The sequence below is a fragment of the Geospiza fortis genome, unplaced genomic scaffold, assembly GCF_000277835.1.
Source record: "Geospiza fortis unplaced genomic scaffold, GeoFor_1.0 scaffold424, whole genome shotgun sequence".
In the NCBI taxonomy this organism is placed as follows: domain Eukaryota; kingdom Metazoa; phylum Chordata; class Aves; order Passeriformes; family Thraupidae; genus Geospiza; species Geospiza fortis.
The window spans coordinates 3370867-3389118 of record NW_005054354.1 but is presented as its reverse complement, the minus strand read 5'-3'; the positions used below and the strand labels follow the sequence as shown (position 1 = coordinate 3389118).

At 41.0% G+C, this 18252-nt stretch overlaps 1 protein-coding gene across 1 annotated transcript in view; it reads right to left on the bottom strand.

Annotated features, from left to right (window-relative positions):
• Positions 1-18252, bottom strand: part of RELN (reelin) — a 240218-nt gene that overhangs the window by 23934 nt on the left and 198032 nt on the right. The window contains exons 42-50 of the mRNA XM_005423559.1: positions 16578-16798; positions 15454-15601; positions 11861-12119; positions 10389-10638; positions 7964-8132; positions 5242-5382; positions 3331-3508; positions 1764-1957; positions 401-657 (exon numbers count right to left, since the gene is read on the bottom strand). Coding sequence (XP_005423616.1) covers positions 401-657; positions 1764-1957; positions 3331-3508; positions 5242-5382; positions 7964-8132; positions 10389-10638; positions 11861-12119; positions 15454-15601; positions 16578-16798 — 1817 coding nt within the window. The remainder of the gene's footprint in view (positions 1-400; positions 658-1763; positions 1958-3330; positions 3509-5241; positions 5383-7963; positions 8133-10388; positions 10639-11860; positions 12120-15453; positions 15602-16577; positions 16799-18252) is intronic.

Genomic DNA, 18252 nt, shown 5'->3' with positions numbered 1-18252 from the left:
AAAATCAAAAGACAAGGCCTCTACAGCAACGGGATTGTCATATTCATTGGCTGAGAAGGAGTTGGAATCATGTCCTTCCTACTAATCAGCTGATGACGTGGACATGCAGAAGCCAATACTGCTGCCCTTTGTGTTGTACTTTACAACTGAATTGGGGACGTTAGACTTATCCTCTGCATAGCATGACTGGCCTCTGCCACAAACACCTGAGAAATCCAACAACTTCCCACTCCCTCCCAAACTCCTACACTACCCCTACTAGGCCTCATTTTAGCCACAACCGGGAAATCCGCTCAACAGTCGCCATCCCAGTGACACAGAGAGTCTGAGGCTCGGCAAGACCTGCGCATCACTGCACAGGCTGCTTGCTCCCTAACTGGGATGCAGGTGGGAGTTTTACCCGTGGTTTTGTCCTGCAGGGCCATGTCGAAGGCAGTGCTGCCGGCGGGCCCCGCGTCGGCCGGGGCGCGCTCGTGCTGCGGCAGCGGGGCGCTGCTGAAGGTGTCCAGCATCACCGTGCGCTGGTCGGCCGAGCCCGAGATCAGCACGTTGTCGATGGCCCAGTCGTTCTGGTCCAGCCCGTCGTGCTTGGGCTGCCACCAGCGGAAGCGGGTCCCGATGGTTTTGGCGTCGTAGGGAAGGAGGATGTTCACAAAGCTGGAATAAAAGCTGGGGGTTAGTTGTGGGAAAGCTGCGGGAGGAGGACACTTTGCTACGCTCTGTGCTGGGTGCTTTGACCAAGTCCATTCCGGATGTTTTCTGGAATACGTGGAATTTGGGAAAGAAGAAAAAGACCGGTCTAGCCTATATTCCTCTAGGAGATATTTCTGAAACAAAAATCTTTTTGATCACTCCTGATGTCATCCCTGGGACAGAGGCTCAGAGAGAGGTGGAAAGGGTCAGCACCCAGACTGTGGCATGGTTTGAACAACCTTACTTGCTTCAGGTGTCCTTATGGGACTGAATGCAATGGTCTGGACCAGCAGAGTATGGCCATAAGGCTCTTATTAAGGGAACTGTTAAGAAGGAGAGTGTGCAAGTGAAATAAAGATTGCCTTTTTTTCAACCTGGAGCCATTCAGCAGATAGCAATGTTCCAGTACAACTTTATCTGTTCCATTGCAACTGTAGAAAATAGTACACTGAAATCTCATGTCCAATTAAAGTGCTAATGATTCTTGGTATGCTTGAATAAAATAACAAATAATGGGTCCCTCACATCCCCATTTTCTGGGAATCTTTTAAATTAGTCAGTGAGAAAATGGTCAGCACACATGCCATATATGCATGATTTGACTCTCACAAACATCTGAAAGTAGGGCTTGAGTGTATCCATCCTTTTGATGGATAACTGCAGATATGCAGTTTCTCCTAGCCACACCATTTTGTAACTAACTTATAACAATCAGTGATTTTATGATCTTGCCAATAAAGAAATAGATTGCAAAGGTTAGCAGCTTTAAGAACAAGATGGACATCACTACAGTAGCTATTAATTTATCTTCTGCAACCATTTGCAAATCTGCCAGACTGCTACAGGCTCCTAGGTATTCCTGTATTTCTGGCCTAGCAGCTGCACAAATGCTGATGCTCTCAATACATGCATTAATAAACACCTCTAGAACTGTTCAAGCTGAACTTGTACATCCCAACCTGACATCCAAACCACTGCACTAACATATCCCACAGGTTCTGGTGAAACATTCAAGACCACCTGACTTTAGCAGAGAAATTTACACAGACAGAAAGAAGGTATCTACAAACCCAGGCTTGCTGAATTGATCATAGAAAATTTCCATTAAGAGGCTCCAGGTGATTCCACCATTCACAGAATACTCCAGCAGCACTCCTTGGTTGCGGTTATTTGGAGTTATCAGACATCCATACATGAAATAGAACTGGATGAATTCTGCACTGGTGAGGTTCAAATCCACTGTAACTAACATACGGCTGCAGCCCTTAAAGCCAATGAAAAAATATGTTGGCTGGTGTTGTCTGGCAAAGCTTATGTTCATAAAAAGTGTTAGACTATGCAGTCACTATTAATGTGGATTCATGCTGCAAAAATTTTAAGATTGTACAAAATTTTATTAGTTATTTCAAAGGTAAAGCTCCAACAGAACAATAATAATATGTTTTCCCTGAAGACATAATTTCTGTCATGTTCCATCTTGAAAATTTCTGTTGTGTATCTATATATGTTGCTACTTGTACCTTCAGTTTTACAGCATTAATTTATTCACCTTTCCTCTTAATAAAAAAGCTGCAGAAATCCATGCCTCCATTTTAAATCATGAAGTTTTCCATGCAGAATTAATGAATCACTGATCATGTGCTAATGACTCAACTTATGCAAACCATCAAATGGCAAAACAATTTTAGTATGTGTTTTCCACAATACCTTATATATTTCACATTGCTTAGTCTGTTAGTTGGTGTCTACTTAGTCCTACTGGAATGAAGTGGAAATGTAATGCTTTTGTCAGTTTAGAAAACTTTTGTTTTGTCAGTTTTAGAAAACTTTTGTCAGTTTGAAATTAGTGATAAATTTGACAGAAGAGATGTACAGGCATAAATTTTACGCGTTTCTAAAATACTATTTCATCATTTTTATAATCCTGAGGTTATCTGTTAGCAAACTATGGTTCAGGAGCAGTTAGGGTTATATACCTACATATGTAGCTAACCTAGGAAATTTTACTGTGAGCTGACTCTGAAAACACCCACCTGTGGGACATCTGAAGGATGAGGCTACACATGAATGCAGTGTGCTTTAGGGTGACCCTGCTTGGGCAGGGAGGTTGGACCAGATTACCCACCATGGCCCCTTCCAACCCAGCCCATTCTTTGTTTCTGTGGCTCTGTATTGTCATGGACCATGTGCAAGTCATACAAGTGCAAATAGCTAGTTATTAATTTACCTCTGCAGTCTGATTAGAAGCCACACCAAACTCTGGTCTGAAAGTTTTAAGTGCTATGAGGAGGGACTCAGGAGGAAAATTAAAAGTCTACATATTTATATTGTGCTTTAACCTACCAGCTCCACTTTCAAAGGCCCCTCTACAGGACTCACACACACTATATCTCAATCTCCTGGCTGCAGCATATCAAGGAACACACTGTCAGCTTTCCTGGAGTGTTTCTGGCTGACCCTAGTCTGTAGGACCTGTTTGACTTCGACCTTCAGCCAAAGGATTAATTAAAAGGATTTCATTTTTAAAAATATTTTATATGTCTGATATGTCATGCTGTTATTTTTTAAATGCTTTGCTATTTAACTTTTAAGATCAGTCCCACTTATAGTGTGAAATGGAGCGAGCTGGACACACACCCCGCTGAAGTGCAGAGCCATCCCCGAGGCGACAGCCCCGCAGACGGTGCTGAGCTTGCCCCCGTTCACGGTCAGCCAGTTCTGGTTCGAGGGGGAGCGGTTGAAGTTGTCCTTCAGCTGGGTGGGAAGGGGGGTCTCTGGCTCGTCACAGTACAGCCCTCCCCAGTGCTCATCACAGCTGCAAAGAGCAAAACAAATGCACAAATCAGCTGGCAAAGGCTCTGCATGTTATTAAGGTACCATCTCATTCTGCAGAGGGGCATCATTTACTAGTGCACAACTGGTATGTGGGGGTTTCAAACATCTGGCGTTTTATAGCTAATATGAAACAAAACTGACTTTTTTGAAGGCTTAGTATTGTGTATCATTCAAGCTTCTATTACGGGATACATTCCCAAACATAGTAAAAGCAGTGAAATACATTGTGCTTGGATAAATAAACCAAAAGAATGTGCCAAGCCTAAAAATGTCCTGCTAATGTTCAAGTTCAAGTTTCTGTAAAATTTTAGTAGATGGATGCTTTCTTATTTTTATATAGCTCTCCTTTTTTTTTTCCTCTGAAAAACATTCTTATAATGCGTCAAAGACTGGATAACAGCTTGGAACTGTGTTCTGCTACAATGAGATTTCACCAGGGATATTGTGTCTTGGTACCTCAGTGTTGTCAGGATAGAGGAGAACACAATAATATGTCTATTCTGCAGTGAAATATATGTTTCTAAGAAATACAGTCATAGCACAATTATACAACCATTCTCCCATTTCTGCTGCCATTTGTGGCTGGGAAAAAAGCAATACATCCATCTGGAAGGTATTTCTCTGTTGCCAAGACAGGCAAATCTGAGGGTTTTTGTTTGCTATCTTTGCAGGACTCTGTGTGGATTGTTATGCAAACAGTTTGAGGATCAAGCCAGTCTGCCTCTCCTGGCAAACCCTACCATGGAGCAGAGTCATCAGACCATCAAGATAACACCAGTCAAAAAGCAAAATCTGGCCTTACATCCTGCTTAGTGGATATGTCCCACCTCCAGCCCAGGTTCTCTGCACCCTGCACCAGGTTAAGAGTACAGGGACATGGTGTGAAATCCCTTGGGAGCAAGGAGTCAATCCTTAATTGTTCTGCAATTATATCTAATAATCTCAAACGGCGTAAGCTAAGCTCGGAACCAATGCTAATTTGTATTAATAGAGATGTTATGGTGTATGCTTGGGCTTGTGTGTTTTTTTTTAATGTGAAATGAGAGCATTGGTTGAATTTACATTAACAATATGAAAGAAAAAGTGATTATCTTTCTAACTTGTGCTGATGTAAGTGACAAAACAGAAACCATTATTTTAGTGTAATTATCATTGTAATTAGCTTCATAGAATTACCCACTCCAAAAAGCTCAGGGACAAAGTTGGCAGTGTCCATAATACCAATATGGAAAGTGAATAGATGGAGGATAAAGGACTTCCTTAGTCTAAGCAGAGGATAGGTCATTGTGCATCTACTCACATGTAAGTGACTTTTATGTGCAGGAAGGGTTTTTTTCATATCCACTTGCTCCAGGACTGTAAGTCCCTAGAGGGCTATGCAAATTCAAGGGGTGCCCTCTCCCTACCTGGTGGGAGGGGAATTGATGCAGCAGAGGCAAGGGCAGAGGCGATGCATTGCCACTGAGGAAAGGACTGTCTGCTTTGGCCATGGAGCATGGACAGTCAGAGGTCTGGCAGGGCCACCCCCTTCAGTCCCCCTTCCACTTGTTACTTCTATTCCCAAGTGGACCCAGTGCCCTGCTCAGTTTTAACAGCAAAATCCACCTTCCTTTGTAGAATTATATCACAGTTTTTCCTGCAAATTCATCAGAATGACAGAGGGGGAGCGAAATGCTGCAGCCCTGGGCAGGACAGGGAAGAGATGGCACTCACACACAGTTGTCTTGTGTGCATTTCCCATGGCCACTGCACATGTCTATGCAGCCATCCCCGATGTAGACGTTATCGATTGCCCACGTTTGCTGCTTGTCAAAAGGAGCAGGCTGGTGCCAGCGGAAACGAGTAGCTTGAGACCTTGGGAGAGAAAGAAAAACAGAATTCCGTATTTTCCAGCTAAGGTAATCTTTATTTTGACTGAAAGGAAATGTTAGTCTGTAGCCTGCCCTGCTACATTAGTCTTGAGGCTAGCCTGCTCTTGGAACATTTGTTTGATACCAGCATGACCTGTGGCTGGTTTCTGACAATGACAACATCCCTCCAAGAAAAGAGTGCCCAGATTTTGAGAAACGAACAAAGCACAGGTGCTTGGTATCAAGCTAAGAGTATGGGAGTAAGGAAATGGATCACTGGTGAAAGCAAAGCAAGCAGGCCATGGTTGGTGCAGTGGAGAGGAGGTAGGAAGAAGGTGGTACTCCCAGTTGGAAGCTCAGGCCAATCATAACCATGTCCCAGCACAGATGCAAACCTGAGGGACAGCTAAGAGCTGGATCAAGCCAGAGTAATCCAAACCCTCCAAGTTTCATCCTGAGCTAGTCAATAAGTCCAAGGCAATGAATTTACCTGGCTTTTTCTCTAGGAATTTTCCCAACCACACTTAGGTTAAGAGCAGCTCTAGGGAGTGGGTTTGGGGACAGGTAAGAAGGCCCCTGCAGGGCTTGCAGCATGACCCTGGCTTTGCAGTTTCTTCCCTCCCCTCCACCCAGGGCTTGGCTGGAAATGCTAAGAGGTTATCTGTAGTGTGATCCTGGCTCTACTCAGTAAATTATATTAATTTTATTGATTAAAATGGGCTTAGCTCCCTATATATGAATTGTCTCAGCTCCCAAGATAGCTGATGAAAATCTATCCAAAACAGTCAGGGGACACCAAGTAGTTATTCAGCTCATGCAGGTGTAGACTGTGAGTCAAGAGCCATGAGGAGATGAATTTCTGTAACTATGAATTCAGGCTAATCCCTGTTTTGTGGTACAGCACTAGATGGCAGCATTGAACTTTCTGTAGTCTGTTTTCTTTTGACTCTCAAAGAGAAATCACAATTATTATAAACACACACACACACACAAAAACCACAACAACAAAAAAAAAAATCCCACCCAAACCCCCCGAAAAACCCCAGCAAAATCCCCAAAAACTATTCAGTGTAAAAATGGATCTCATATGATAAGGTCATTTTTCTCCCATTAATTTCTTTATGAAAATGTTGCATGAGCTGAATAAATAACTTGTTTCTCCAAAGAGAAAACTACTGCTATGGGCTCAGCTCCGCTGTTCAGTAAGCAGCATTTAAAAAAGAAACATAAAAATTGTGAGGAAGTCGTTCCGGAATAACGACAAGCACCTCTATCTTACACTGCATGCTTTGGCTGGGCACATCACTAACAATTCACGGAGCTGATGCTCCTGTGGGAAGCTTTATATTTGCATTTACATTTTAAAATCTGCTCCAAGTTAAAAGTAAGTGTCCATTGCATTTTGAGGCCAGAGGTGAGGTAGCACTCTGGAGTACAGGAGCTCTAGGAGGCTGCACAGATATGGGTGGTGAGCACCAGGCCAAGCTACTGACTACACAGCCTGCATGTGCCTAAAATATACAGGCATAAACAACTGGAGACACACACCTGCTATTAAACAGCTTGAAATAATAAAGCAGCATAAAAATTATATTACATCTAGACTAAAAGGCCTATTAGCTTCACTGTTCTTATCCTAAAGCTTAACATCTCTCTCGCTTATGAGATAAGGTTGTAATAACCTCTCTCATAGAATGTCTGTCTTAATAACTTTGGGAAATTGTATTACTTGAGCCAAAAAATACAATTATGGGATTGGACAGAAGTACAATTTTTGCCTTAGTAGGGCATCAGACTTCTTGTGACACATATTGCTCAAGAAACTCTTCAGTCTTAAAATCACAGTTATTTATAAACCTGAGTTTATCTCAGGTGGTAGCTTCCTTTCAGGTCCGAATTCAATTGGTTTGGAACATCAGTCCCAGCCCTGATTTATCCCATTCAACCCCAGAAAGGCTACTCTGAACACAAATTTACAGTCTCTATACAAGAACCGACAGGGTAATGGATTTTTACAGACGATATGTAGCAAAGCCGCACAAAAGAGGAAGCACAGAAAATGCTGGGAAGGAGTCCTAAAAAAGTGATATTACTTGATGTAACTGCACAGAAAATAGAGAAGAGTCCAGATGCCCCAAATGATTAGTAACAGAACACAGACTTTTTCATTACTAATGTCAAAACATGTGGCAACTGTACAGGCATTTTCAGTACAATTGCTAAAATATAAAGGTCTCTGTTTCCAAACTTGTATGTGCCTTTGGTGTCATCTTTCATGACAACAATCTCAAGGCTCTACCTGTGCTTTGATACTTCTGAGCCAGCAGTTAGCTCAGCCTATGTCTATGTGAGGAGATAAGGCTCAGCAGGAGGAGCAAAGCTGTGGAGTCACTGAGAGCCTGCTGCCCTTACCACTGTGTTTGCAATTTCTATAGGACAGAGCTTCCTTTACTTATTTGTTGTTATTTACATGGACCAAACAAAAAGGACATGGTACAATTGCTTAAACTCCATAATGTATTGTGACATTCTAAATACCTAGTTATGCTTTTGGATTTATTCTGCAGAGATCCAGAGGGAGTTACCTGGTATAGGGAGGCAGAGGCAAAGTAACCCGGGTCCACTTGTTGAAAGTGTCTGAAATGAGAATCCTCTGGAGATGGTACTTGTTGCATTCCACATTAGTGGGAAGACAGTCTTTCAAAATTGGGTGCCAGGTCAGCCCAAGGTCCACTGAATATTCCAGTTCAATAGCTAAGGGTGGAAAGGTGGTTAGTTACTTAATTTAGAGACCTATATCCACAGGCCTATAAAAACGTGCAAACCCCAGACAGTATCACAAGTCTGAACTGACAAAATAACCACCCAGAACTTTTCAAACCCTTCTGTCAGAAGCACAAAGCTATATCCTCTGGTGGCAGAGCAGGAGGGTGTGTTACATGTTGCTGAGCAGGTATAGCTCAGGTGGAGTCTGCAGCACATCTCCACATCTGCTGCCCAACTCAAGGCACCACAGATGAAAAGACAGAGCCAACATTAAGTTGCCAAGATTAAGTCAAGACAATGTCTGTAGCTGCAGCATGCAAGAAAATGATGTGGCAGCACCATGACCACCAAACTTTGTTTTTCAGGCTTGAAGAGTGAGATTCAGCTGGATGTGATTGCTGTGTAAAGCAGAGCAACACTCAAATTCAAACTTTTGTCTCTGTCACAAGATGGCTTAGTCAGCCTTCCACCCTTCCTGCAGACCAGCTCATTTAATTATTCAGCACAATTTTAATTTGAGTTTGTTAGTCAGTGAGCTTGTTTCCATTCAAACACAGTCTAGCCACATTAAACTAATGTATTCATTTCTCAGCGAAAATCAGCAATTTCATTGTTTTGATGTTTATGGCTTATAAGCTTTTATTATGAAAATTAAAGGTTAGTCAAGCTCACTAAATACTTCAAGTCAAACTTTCATGCAGCCATGAAAATGTAAATAATAATAGGTGCAGAGCTGGTACTTGAAGTAAATGTTCCAGCTGCCAGGTACTCTGCTTGAGCTGGCTCTGTAAAACATGGAGCGTGGTTGCAGTGATAGGGGCAATAAATCTGTGATCTTCTTTTGATTACTAACAGACCCATTTCTTCTACCCTCATGCACAGGGAATGACCCTTAATCACCCAATCAGTCCTACTTGATGTTTCAGCACAGAGGACAGTGCTACAGAAATACAAGGACAAGTAGATACAAACAAGGGTGAGTTTTTAGTGTAATATTTCCCTCACCAAAAGAAATGCTTTTCTCATCATGACTGGAAGCATGATTAGGTAGTGTCCTGCCTAATTTAATATGAAGTTAAGATAAGGGTTGTAGACAAAGAAACAAACAAAGCCCCCCCAACAAAATAAGGATCTGTTTCTTTGCCAGTATATGGCTCAGTCACCAAAATGCATCTAAACTTAGCAGAGATCTCAGGATACCACAGTATTCTTAATAACAAAAGAAAGAAAATTTTTAAGCATGTAAGTAGCTTCAGATTAGCAAAATCAGAGAAGCTAAATCTGGGACGTCATGTAAAACCTTTTTCCATTTTTATACAGAATTGTAGAGGAAAATTCAGCAACCCACTAAATGAACACATACCACATGATGCACTGTATTGGATTCTTGTCCTCATTAAAAACATCTATGCCTCAAAACCCTACTCTAAGAGGATGTGTAAAACAAGCATTAAAAAGCTTGTTTTTAAGAAAAACCTATTTCTTGTGTGCCTTGAAATTCACATAATTTTTAATTTCCATGTGATGTGTATTTGATGTGATGAGTACAGAGCATGTTTTTATTCATTTATCTGTATGTATATATGTGTATACTCACATATAAAACCTGTCTGTGCACTCAATGGACATCATATGAAAAAAAGGAAGATAGGTAATTAAAAATTGCATCATTATGTATACAAAAACAGATGCATACACATGTGCATAGTACATATGCACACATTTGTACATGGAAACATATAGGTCTATACATATTTACTATTTCATATGGGCGATACAAATTTTTGCAGTTAATGCTGCCTTAGCAAGTGTCAGATGTATGTTGGTATAAATGATTTCTTAGATATATGGGTACAAGTGAGATCAGAACTGAGACCACACTGAAAATGCAAAACCACAAAGCAAGAAGCATATGCTGGAACACCCAGCTGCTTATTATTACAGCACCACCCCAAGCAGTGGACATTATCTACTAAATGGATTTTTTGAGTAAGGCAGCTGTTAGTCTTTTTCTGAGATTGATTGAACTGCAACTTAGATGCTCACAGGGAATGATTTACTTCAGTTTATCTTAGGCTTCAGATGCCTGGAATAAAAAAGCTGATGTTACAATTTCTAACAGAAACGTGCAGCTTTCTTTTGTTTCTCAGCTCTTGTTACGATGAATAATGTAACCAGAAAACAAGCGAACTTTCCTCTGCAGTGGAGGAAGAGGAATGGCAGGGATTACTAAGAAGTCATTACCATAACAGGAATCTGTGACAGAGCAGGAAGCTGCAAAATCTATTTGCAAGAAAGAGTCTTCATTGACAACGATGTCGGTGGTGACGACGTAGCGGGTGCTGGCTTTCTCAATGAACACCAGCGCGTCCCCCGCGGAGCCGCACACCGGCATCTTCGTCCCACCGGGGTGGAGCAGCCACTTCCTGCTGTCCAGGGTGGTGAAATCATCTTCCAGTACTGTATTGCCAGAGATGTTTCCTCCTATAAGAATCTGAAACATTAGGAAAGAAATTGTTATTGAAAAGGAGAAATGTCTAGGAGTCTTCACAAGCATACAAGTGACGTAGCAACCCGAGGGAGGAAGAGATGTACCAGACTATGTGTATTTATTCTGCTGGTCCAAAATTGACAACATTACTTGGTAGAGAATTTAGGCCATGAGAAAGGAGAGTATCCCTTTCCTGTAAAGGAAAGAGATTGGCTCAGCTGTACAAATCTAAAATTCAAGGAGGCAACCTCCAATTTCAATGAAGTAAAACTGCTCACAGAAAAAGTGTTAGCAGAAACAAAGTGATTGCACTTTCCTAGTGATTGTTCTGCTCTTCTGTTATCTGGTGCACTGCTATCAGATTGTGTCTGCTGATAGAAGTGGGGAAATAGCCTCTGTTTTGTCATTGACTATAAAACATCATTGTTTTACTCTTCAACAGCAAGCAAGGTAGAATTATTTTTCATTTCTTATTCTGAATTCAGTTTCTGATTGTTCTGAAAAAATATAACTACATTCAATGAAGATATTGAAACAGTGAGTATTTTTAAATTTCTAAACAGAGGGATGGGAACTAAAATTTTGTAACCACAACATTAAAATGGCTGGTTAGGTTTCTCCTAACAATCTGAACTAACTTCTTTAAAAAAAAGTAATAAATGTTAAAGAAAATTGTACTTGGACAACCCAATGACACTACTTAGAACATAATCATTTTAGAGATAAATCATTTGCAATTTATATCAAGTCATACAAAGTAATATAATAATCTTTATAGCAGAAAATCCCAAATATGAAACTTTATTTTCATAAAATTGATATCAGTATTCACAAGATTGATATTTTTCTACAGGCTTTTTCTATTACATTATACCAAGCCAATTACCTATTTGGATGCATTTTAAATGAAGGTTTTTGAAGTTTGAAATCAGTCTTGCATTCTGTGTGGTAAGGCCTCCTGCAATGTGAACCCGAGGCTCTACACACGTGTAAAATACTTTCCTAGAATGAAAATTCCAGGAAATTCATGGGACAATCAGTGCCCCATGGAAATGGTGCATTAAACCCATGAGTTCATCAAACAGTAATTGTGCTCTAAATATCTTTTTACTAAGCATTTTTGCTTGTCTCAGTGAAATTATACATGCCAGAAAAAGGGAAACATTAGGACTGAATCCAGCCTAAGACTGTGGTAAAAGAAGGAACACCCACAAAGATTGCTCACCTGGTCGATGACCCAGGGGCTGTAGAAATGCCCATTCTCGGAGGGCTGCCACCAGCGAAGCCGGGTGGAGCTGGAACGAGCCTTCAGGGGAACCTCCAGGGCAATGTAGCGTCCCACGTTGCTGGAGTTGCTGAAGAGGAACTCCTGGAGAAGGCTCCACGTGAGGCCCCCGTTGAGTGAATATTGCAGCAGCACAGGCTGGCTCCTGGGGTCAGGCACCCCCTTGCCACATCCCAGTCTCATGAAGAACTGCACAAATCTAACAGGAAAAATCTTTCCACTTACCAGAAATATCTATTTTCAAACAACATCCTACACAGCGAACCAGAGAGCCTTGGAGTTTGTCTACTGACTAGCCCTGTGTTTTCTAACTCTTTTTAAGAGCCATCCTCAGGAGATCTTATGATTTCCTTTCCAAAGCTTCTAGAATATAACTAGACAGACAGGTGGTATGACAAAAATTCATTTTGCCTGTGTGGTAGTTTGCCCGGCATGAGAGGCTGAACAAAGCTGGTCATTTATATTTTCAGCTTTTGTCTGCACAGCAGATGGTGTTGCAAGTATCAGAAACATAATCCTGGGTGAAATTTTTATCCCTGTATCCCATGAGTACAGATTTTAGTGGCAGAAAAGCAACTGTGCTCTAAGTAGATCATAATTTGCTACGAATTTGCTGAAATGCTTAAATTCAAAATAAGCATCCCAGTTTTCCATTGGCATAAACCAGAGAAAATCTGGACAGGAGAACAAAGCACATTTCACTTTCAGGGATCATTTTGTCCATTTTGTCAGCCTGGGAAATTTGTCTAAATTACAGCGTTTAAATGTGCTGGCTTCCCTGAAGCCAGCCCCAGCCACCCAGGGACAGCAGTGCTTTCATCCCCCAGTTAATTGGCTTCTCCAAAGCTGCACAATGGACTTGTATCAAACTGCGAAATCCCTCCCGTCAGCCAATGCTCACAAATAGCTCCACTGTGCACTTGCAGTGGGGGGAACCATGCTGTAATGATATTTACTTACTGGACTTGCAGGGATATTACAAGTATTAATTCATGTTTGCACAGCTTTTGCACAGCTTTAGAGTGTTTTATTTGTACTAATTATTATTGCGTTAGTGCTGCCTGGCTCACGGTTAAATAAAATGGCGCAAAAGAAGTTTTATATCAAAAATCTTGTTCTGGTTTGATCTGCCGGCAGATCGGCTGGGAGTGGAGGCTGCAGAGATGCTGGGCAGACAAAGCTCCAATAAAATGCCAGACTTACAAGTCAATTAATTCTAGTCCTCACTGCAACTCACAGTTTCTCTTGCTACTAGATAGAGCTGCTTTTGCTATAGATTATATCCACCTCCATGTCCCAGACATAACATATTGCTTGTGCTGTAAAGGAGCACTGGGTACTCTCATGGATCAACATATCAAATGTAATGGATTTGCTTCACTGCTGGCAAGTCTTTCTGCCTCCTCAGATTTACTCCAACATTCGCCACATAATTCAAAGGAAATAAACCCAGGTGACCTTGTCTCTGTGGCATCTGATTTCTTTGCATTGCTATTCTTACATCTCAGATTTTACTAACGTAGTAATAACCCACCCCAATATAGGTAACAATGTCTAGCAGATAAAAAAATAATTTTAAATGTCTCTCTTCTTATCCCAAAGATATTTTGCAAAGGCTTTGCCTATTTTGAAATGGAAATGCAAAGTGTTTTTTATAAATCTAGTAACACTTAAGTACGTGGATGTTCCTCTTGTAATTCAGAATTGGAAGAGATTTCATCAGGTGTTATACCTAAAATATTCTCTCCTTACTGATATTTCATGTGGTGCAGTTTCAGCTACCAGTATCACCATGATGGTGATACACTGTCCCTGTGTTAAATTCTTTAAGGCACAGATGTGATGGCAGTGGATTGCAGAGTCCACTTGATTTCCATCTCCAGGCGCTGAGTGAACCTTGCAGCACTGACAGACACAGCTGCTTGCCTGTGCTCTTCAGGGGATCTCCTCATAAAGAAAAGGGAAGTTTTAACGTGACTACTGAGTCTAGCACCCTTAAAAAAAATAGTTGTTCTCATCACTCCTGGCATAAATTGAAACCTCTCCCCAAATCCTGTATGGAACTTGGCACATCTGTGTCAAAGCCAGATCTGTTGTGCTTTGCAGGTGGTTGAGAAAGTCAGTCTGCAAATGCAGAAAATCCCACTGTAATTACTTTAGGTTGCAAAAGTGCAGCTCCCAGCAATGCCACTGCAGTGTGCCTTGCTGTTCAGAAGAGAACATACAGTTATTTGTTGATAACTGTTATTTTTCATAATCATATATACAAGAAATTGAGTGTTCAGCTTTGTTTTCCTAAGACACAAGTAATTTATCTCCATATAACACCTTGAGGACAATATTTGCAAGTCCAGCTACGGACCATCATGGAGAAGAGATAAATAAATTATGATTCTTTGAACATGAGCAATAAGGAAAACATAATTTAGTTAAATTATGAAGCAACTTACAAGACCTTTTGTATCTTCTGTTAAACAATCTTCTAATTTCAGAGTTGTCTAGGAATCAAATTAGTGCCGAGTATTGGGGTTTGTTTTTACCAAGCTCTGAAAAAAGTTTGCTGTGAGGAATCTTACAAATTACAGGGGTCCTTAATACTACACATTAATGAGGTTTAGCTAAGTGCTGATTTAAAAACTGCATTTCTTAGATATTAGGCCTTTCTACTGACCATGAGTCTTTACAATAAAACTATCAATTAAAGCTTCAATACCAATGATGACAGGTAAAAAGTAGATAAAAAGCCTGTTAAAATGTTTCCCACAGAACATCAGAAAGGAATAGGGTGTTTATAACAGATCAGAGAAAAAAAGTCTCAGAGAAAATGCAGTCTCCCCAAAGTAACAATATTAGAATATCAGCTAAAATACGGAACAAATAGAAAACAATGCCTGTTTGTTAGCATGCTCACAATTGGGATGGAGCTTAATTCATATTAGTGTAAATTTTTTTAATGTGGCTTGCTTAGCATGTCTCACTCATCAGATGTCTCCTCTGCAGGCTGTAAAGATACACCATAAACTGTAAATACACTAAAATATTTGGTTTTCAATAGCTGGTGACAGCTTGATGGGAATTTCTCAGTGAATTATTGGAAACAAATGTGCACAATAAGAAAAAAAACAAGTTTCAGAAATGAAAGAATTATGAGATGACAAATGTAAGAATTATACTTTCAGCAGATACTCCTGTTTCAGCAATGGCTCATAATACACCAGATTGTAAGAAAAGCAGAGCATTTCTCATGTTATGGATTTAAGAAACAAAAGCTTGCATGAACTACTGAATGTGTGGCATCAGTTTCCAGAATTCTTATTTAAGGAAAAACAGCAACATTTAAACAGTTAATGCAACTAAAGTTCAATTTCAATTGAATTCATCATGGTGACAGTGGTTAAAATGGAGCATTTGCTACTGGTGAGGACTACAAAATATGTCAGCCTGCTTTTGCTAGAGAAATATCACATATGTATCATTCCTTCAGTATGGCATTTCCTCAATGAAATCCTGAAAGAACTTTTGAAAGGTGTTACCTGGCTTGTGACAAATCCAGGTCTCGAGTCATCAGCATACGTAAACCTTCCTCGTTAAAGAACAGGTTGTTTCCTCCAGACATGATACCACATTTCCTTGATGGCTTTCCACCACTCACAAGGAGGAATCTATCCGACTCCAGCTGACCTGAATACACAGTGAATACATATTTATGATTTACTCTGAAGTGCTCCTGCTGCAAGAGTGCTACTTCCAGAGGAAGAGCCATAAATTAAAAATCCCACGCTGACTGAAAATATTCAGTGTTTCCAATGCCATGTATTCTAGAAAGCTGACACAAATCAAAGCAAAATAAACAAAATAAACCCAGAAGTGTGAGATCTGGGACCTTTGTTTCCAGTTATTCACAAAGTTTTCCACCTTTCATCATTTATCTTAAGGTAACAACAAAGTACTCGGGTCTATAAAGAAACTTTGGGTTCCAAGTGGTAGCATGCAAGCAAGGGCTGGAAAAATTGAAAATGAACAGCTGTGAAGGGATGAGTTTAGTTCACAGGTGCTGATTTATGAAAACATGCTCCTCTTGCTGTGCTTGCTAGCGAGGGAAGCCTCAGAGGGGTTTCAGAGTTGTGTGCAGGGATGCTGTGTGCGCCCAGGCATGTATGAGGCTTTGAGCTCCCCCCTGCCTTCCCTCTCTTGGGGTCTGCTGTGGCTGCTGAGCACTGGCTCCCACTACAGAGACACTTGGTCTTCTCTGAAACCATGGTTGCTGTAGTAGGGTGGGTCAGATTTCCCTTGTAGTGAGAAATGACATGACCTTAGAGCCCTCTGCTGTTTGCCTCACTTGCAAATGCTCAGTCTGTGCTAAAGTCAAATGACCATCACAACATAATTTTATTCCAAGATTATTTTCTACATGTAGAGTTTCAGGAAGTTCTGTTTCAATGAAGATTTTGTAATCCATCATTACCAGTGCATCAGGCATTCACAAACCACATCTGCAAATGGCATCTGAACTACCTGGTTCATGGGAATACCCCCATGGCATAAATTCTAACCAAAGCATGCAGGGTGAGCAAGGCTTTGCTGTTTAACCCCTTGAACCCTGGGTTGCACTGAGATGGCCAGGCAGTATTCAGATGCCCCCTCTCAAAAGAGATACCTTCAAAGTCATCCTTGAGGAAGTCAGAGTTCTTGGTGCTGATTTTGCAGGTGGGCCCCGAGTAGCCAGGGTCGCAGATGCACCGGGTGCCGTTGATGCAGCTGCCGTGCCCGTTGCACATCTCCTCGCACTGGGGACCAATGTACACGTTGTCAATGGCCCAGGTCACAGGCTGGGACCCAGCAGGGTAAAATCCTTGGTACCACCTGAACCTCGCCAGCCTGAAAATGGCATTAAGTGTACTTATTTTATAGTTCCATCTTTTTTCTTTTGTATTCCATACATATGCCATTATATGCACATATATATTATTCTTTCTGTCAGAACTGGCTTGATAAATAGGTTAATTCTAGAAACTGACTGCTAGATCTAATTCCTTCAGTACCTCATGCATCTTTATGTTGATGTTCAACCCAAGTACTGACAGAAATAAAAATAACACTATTCATAAGCTGTAATCTCAAAACTGAATGACAGGCATGATTTTCAAAATTTAAAATCCAGCTACTCTTAACTCCATCATTCATGGGAAAGATGAATGGCCATGGCTCTGGTGGATTCCCTTCTGCTGTGGTGTACAGTGTGTGGGTCAGACCCGGCCACTTTCACCCTCTCCTGGAGAGTGAGATTTTAATTCATGCTTCCATGGTGCCCCCAGGGAGACCACCTGTAGGGGTGGAGTGGGAGGCTCTCACCCTCAATTACCCAGAAAGAAAACATGATCTGTCATGTCACCAGGTATTCAGCTTGCTTTTGGGCAGCTTAATCTTAAACCAGGCTGATATTGCAAGTTGTTAATTTAAACTATGTTCTCCTTTGGGTGCTGTCCTGTCATTTTTAATTCATTTCCTAAGTGCTACTTGCATCAATGCTGCATATAAAAAGGAACCAACTGGGAAAGGAGGGAAAACAAATTGAGATGAGGAAAATACTTGAGAGACTAATTTTATTCCCAGTTGAGAAAATGTTTTAAGGGAGGAAGGAAACCAGAAGATTGAGAAGGGAGAAGCACTTAATTGCCTTGCGTGTTTAATGTGTCTTGTTAAAGACATCTAAATTCAGCAGGCAAATCAATTCCGTAGGTAATTGTAGCTGACAAATTTTTTTCCTTGATTTGCTAAAAAGAAATTTTTATGAGGGGATTTAGGTGACAACCCATAATTGATGTGTGGGGACACTAAGTGTCACAAGAAAGATGCCCAAGAACCAGAGTTCTGCTGGAAGTCAAAATCATCGACTTTAGTGTGCCCTGAGGGGAGGGACACAAGTGTGAGGCTGGAGGTGCTGTAAGCTCCCCTTGAGAGTAGACCTCTGCCCCACAGGCTGGATTTTTTATTCCTGAGAAAGTTAGCTCCTCCTCTCAGGGTCACTCCCGGTGAGGGTGAAGCATGACTTGTGTCAGAGAGTGAACCACTGCTTATTTGGGGTTTTCTCTCTGGCTCAACAGGCCCTGGACCTTTCCTTTAGGACATAACTGGAATACTAATTATTACTTACAGCTGTCTGCTGAGAACATATATTCATTTCTAAAATTACATATGTAGTGGAAATAACTTAAAATGTCTTCATCCTCAGTTAAAATATAACCACTCAGCACTTGGGGGATGAAAAAGCTGGGGGATTTTTTTTTTAATTACACAAGGAGAAAGGTTTGGATTTTTTTCTTGTTATTCCA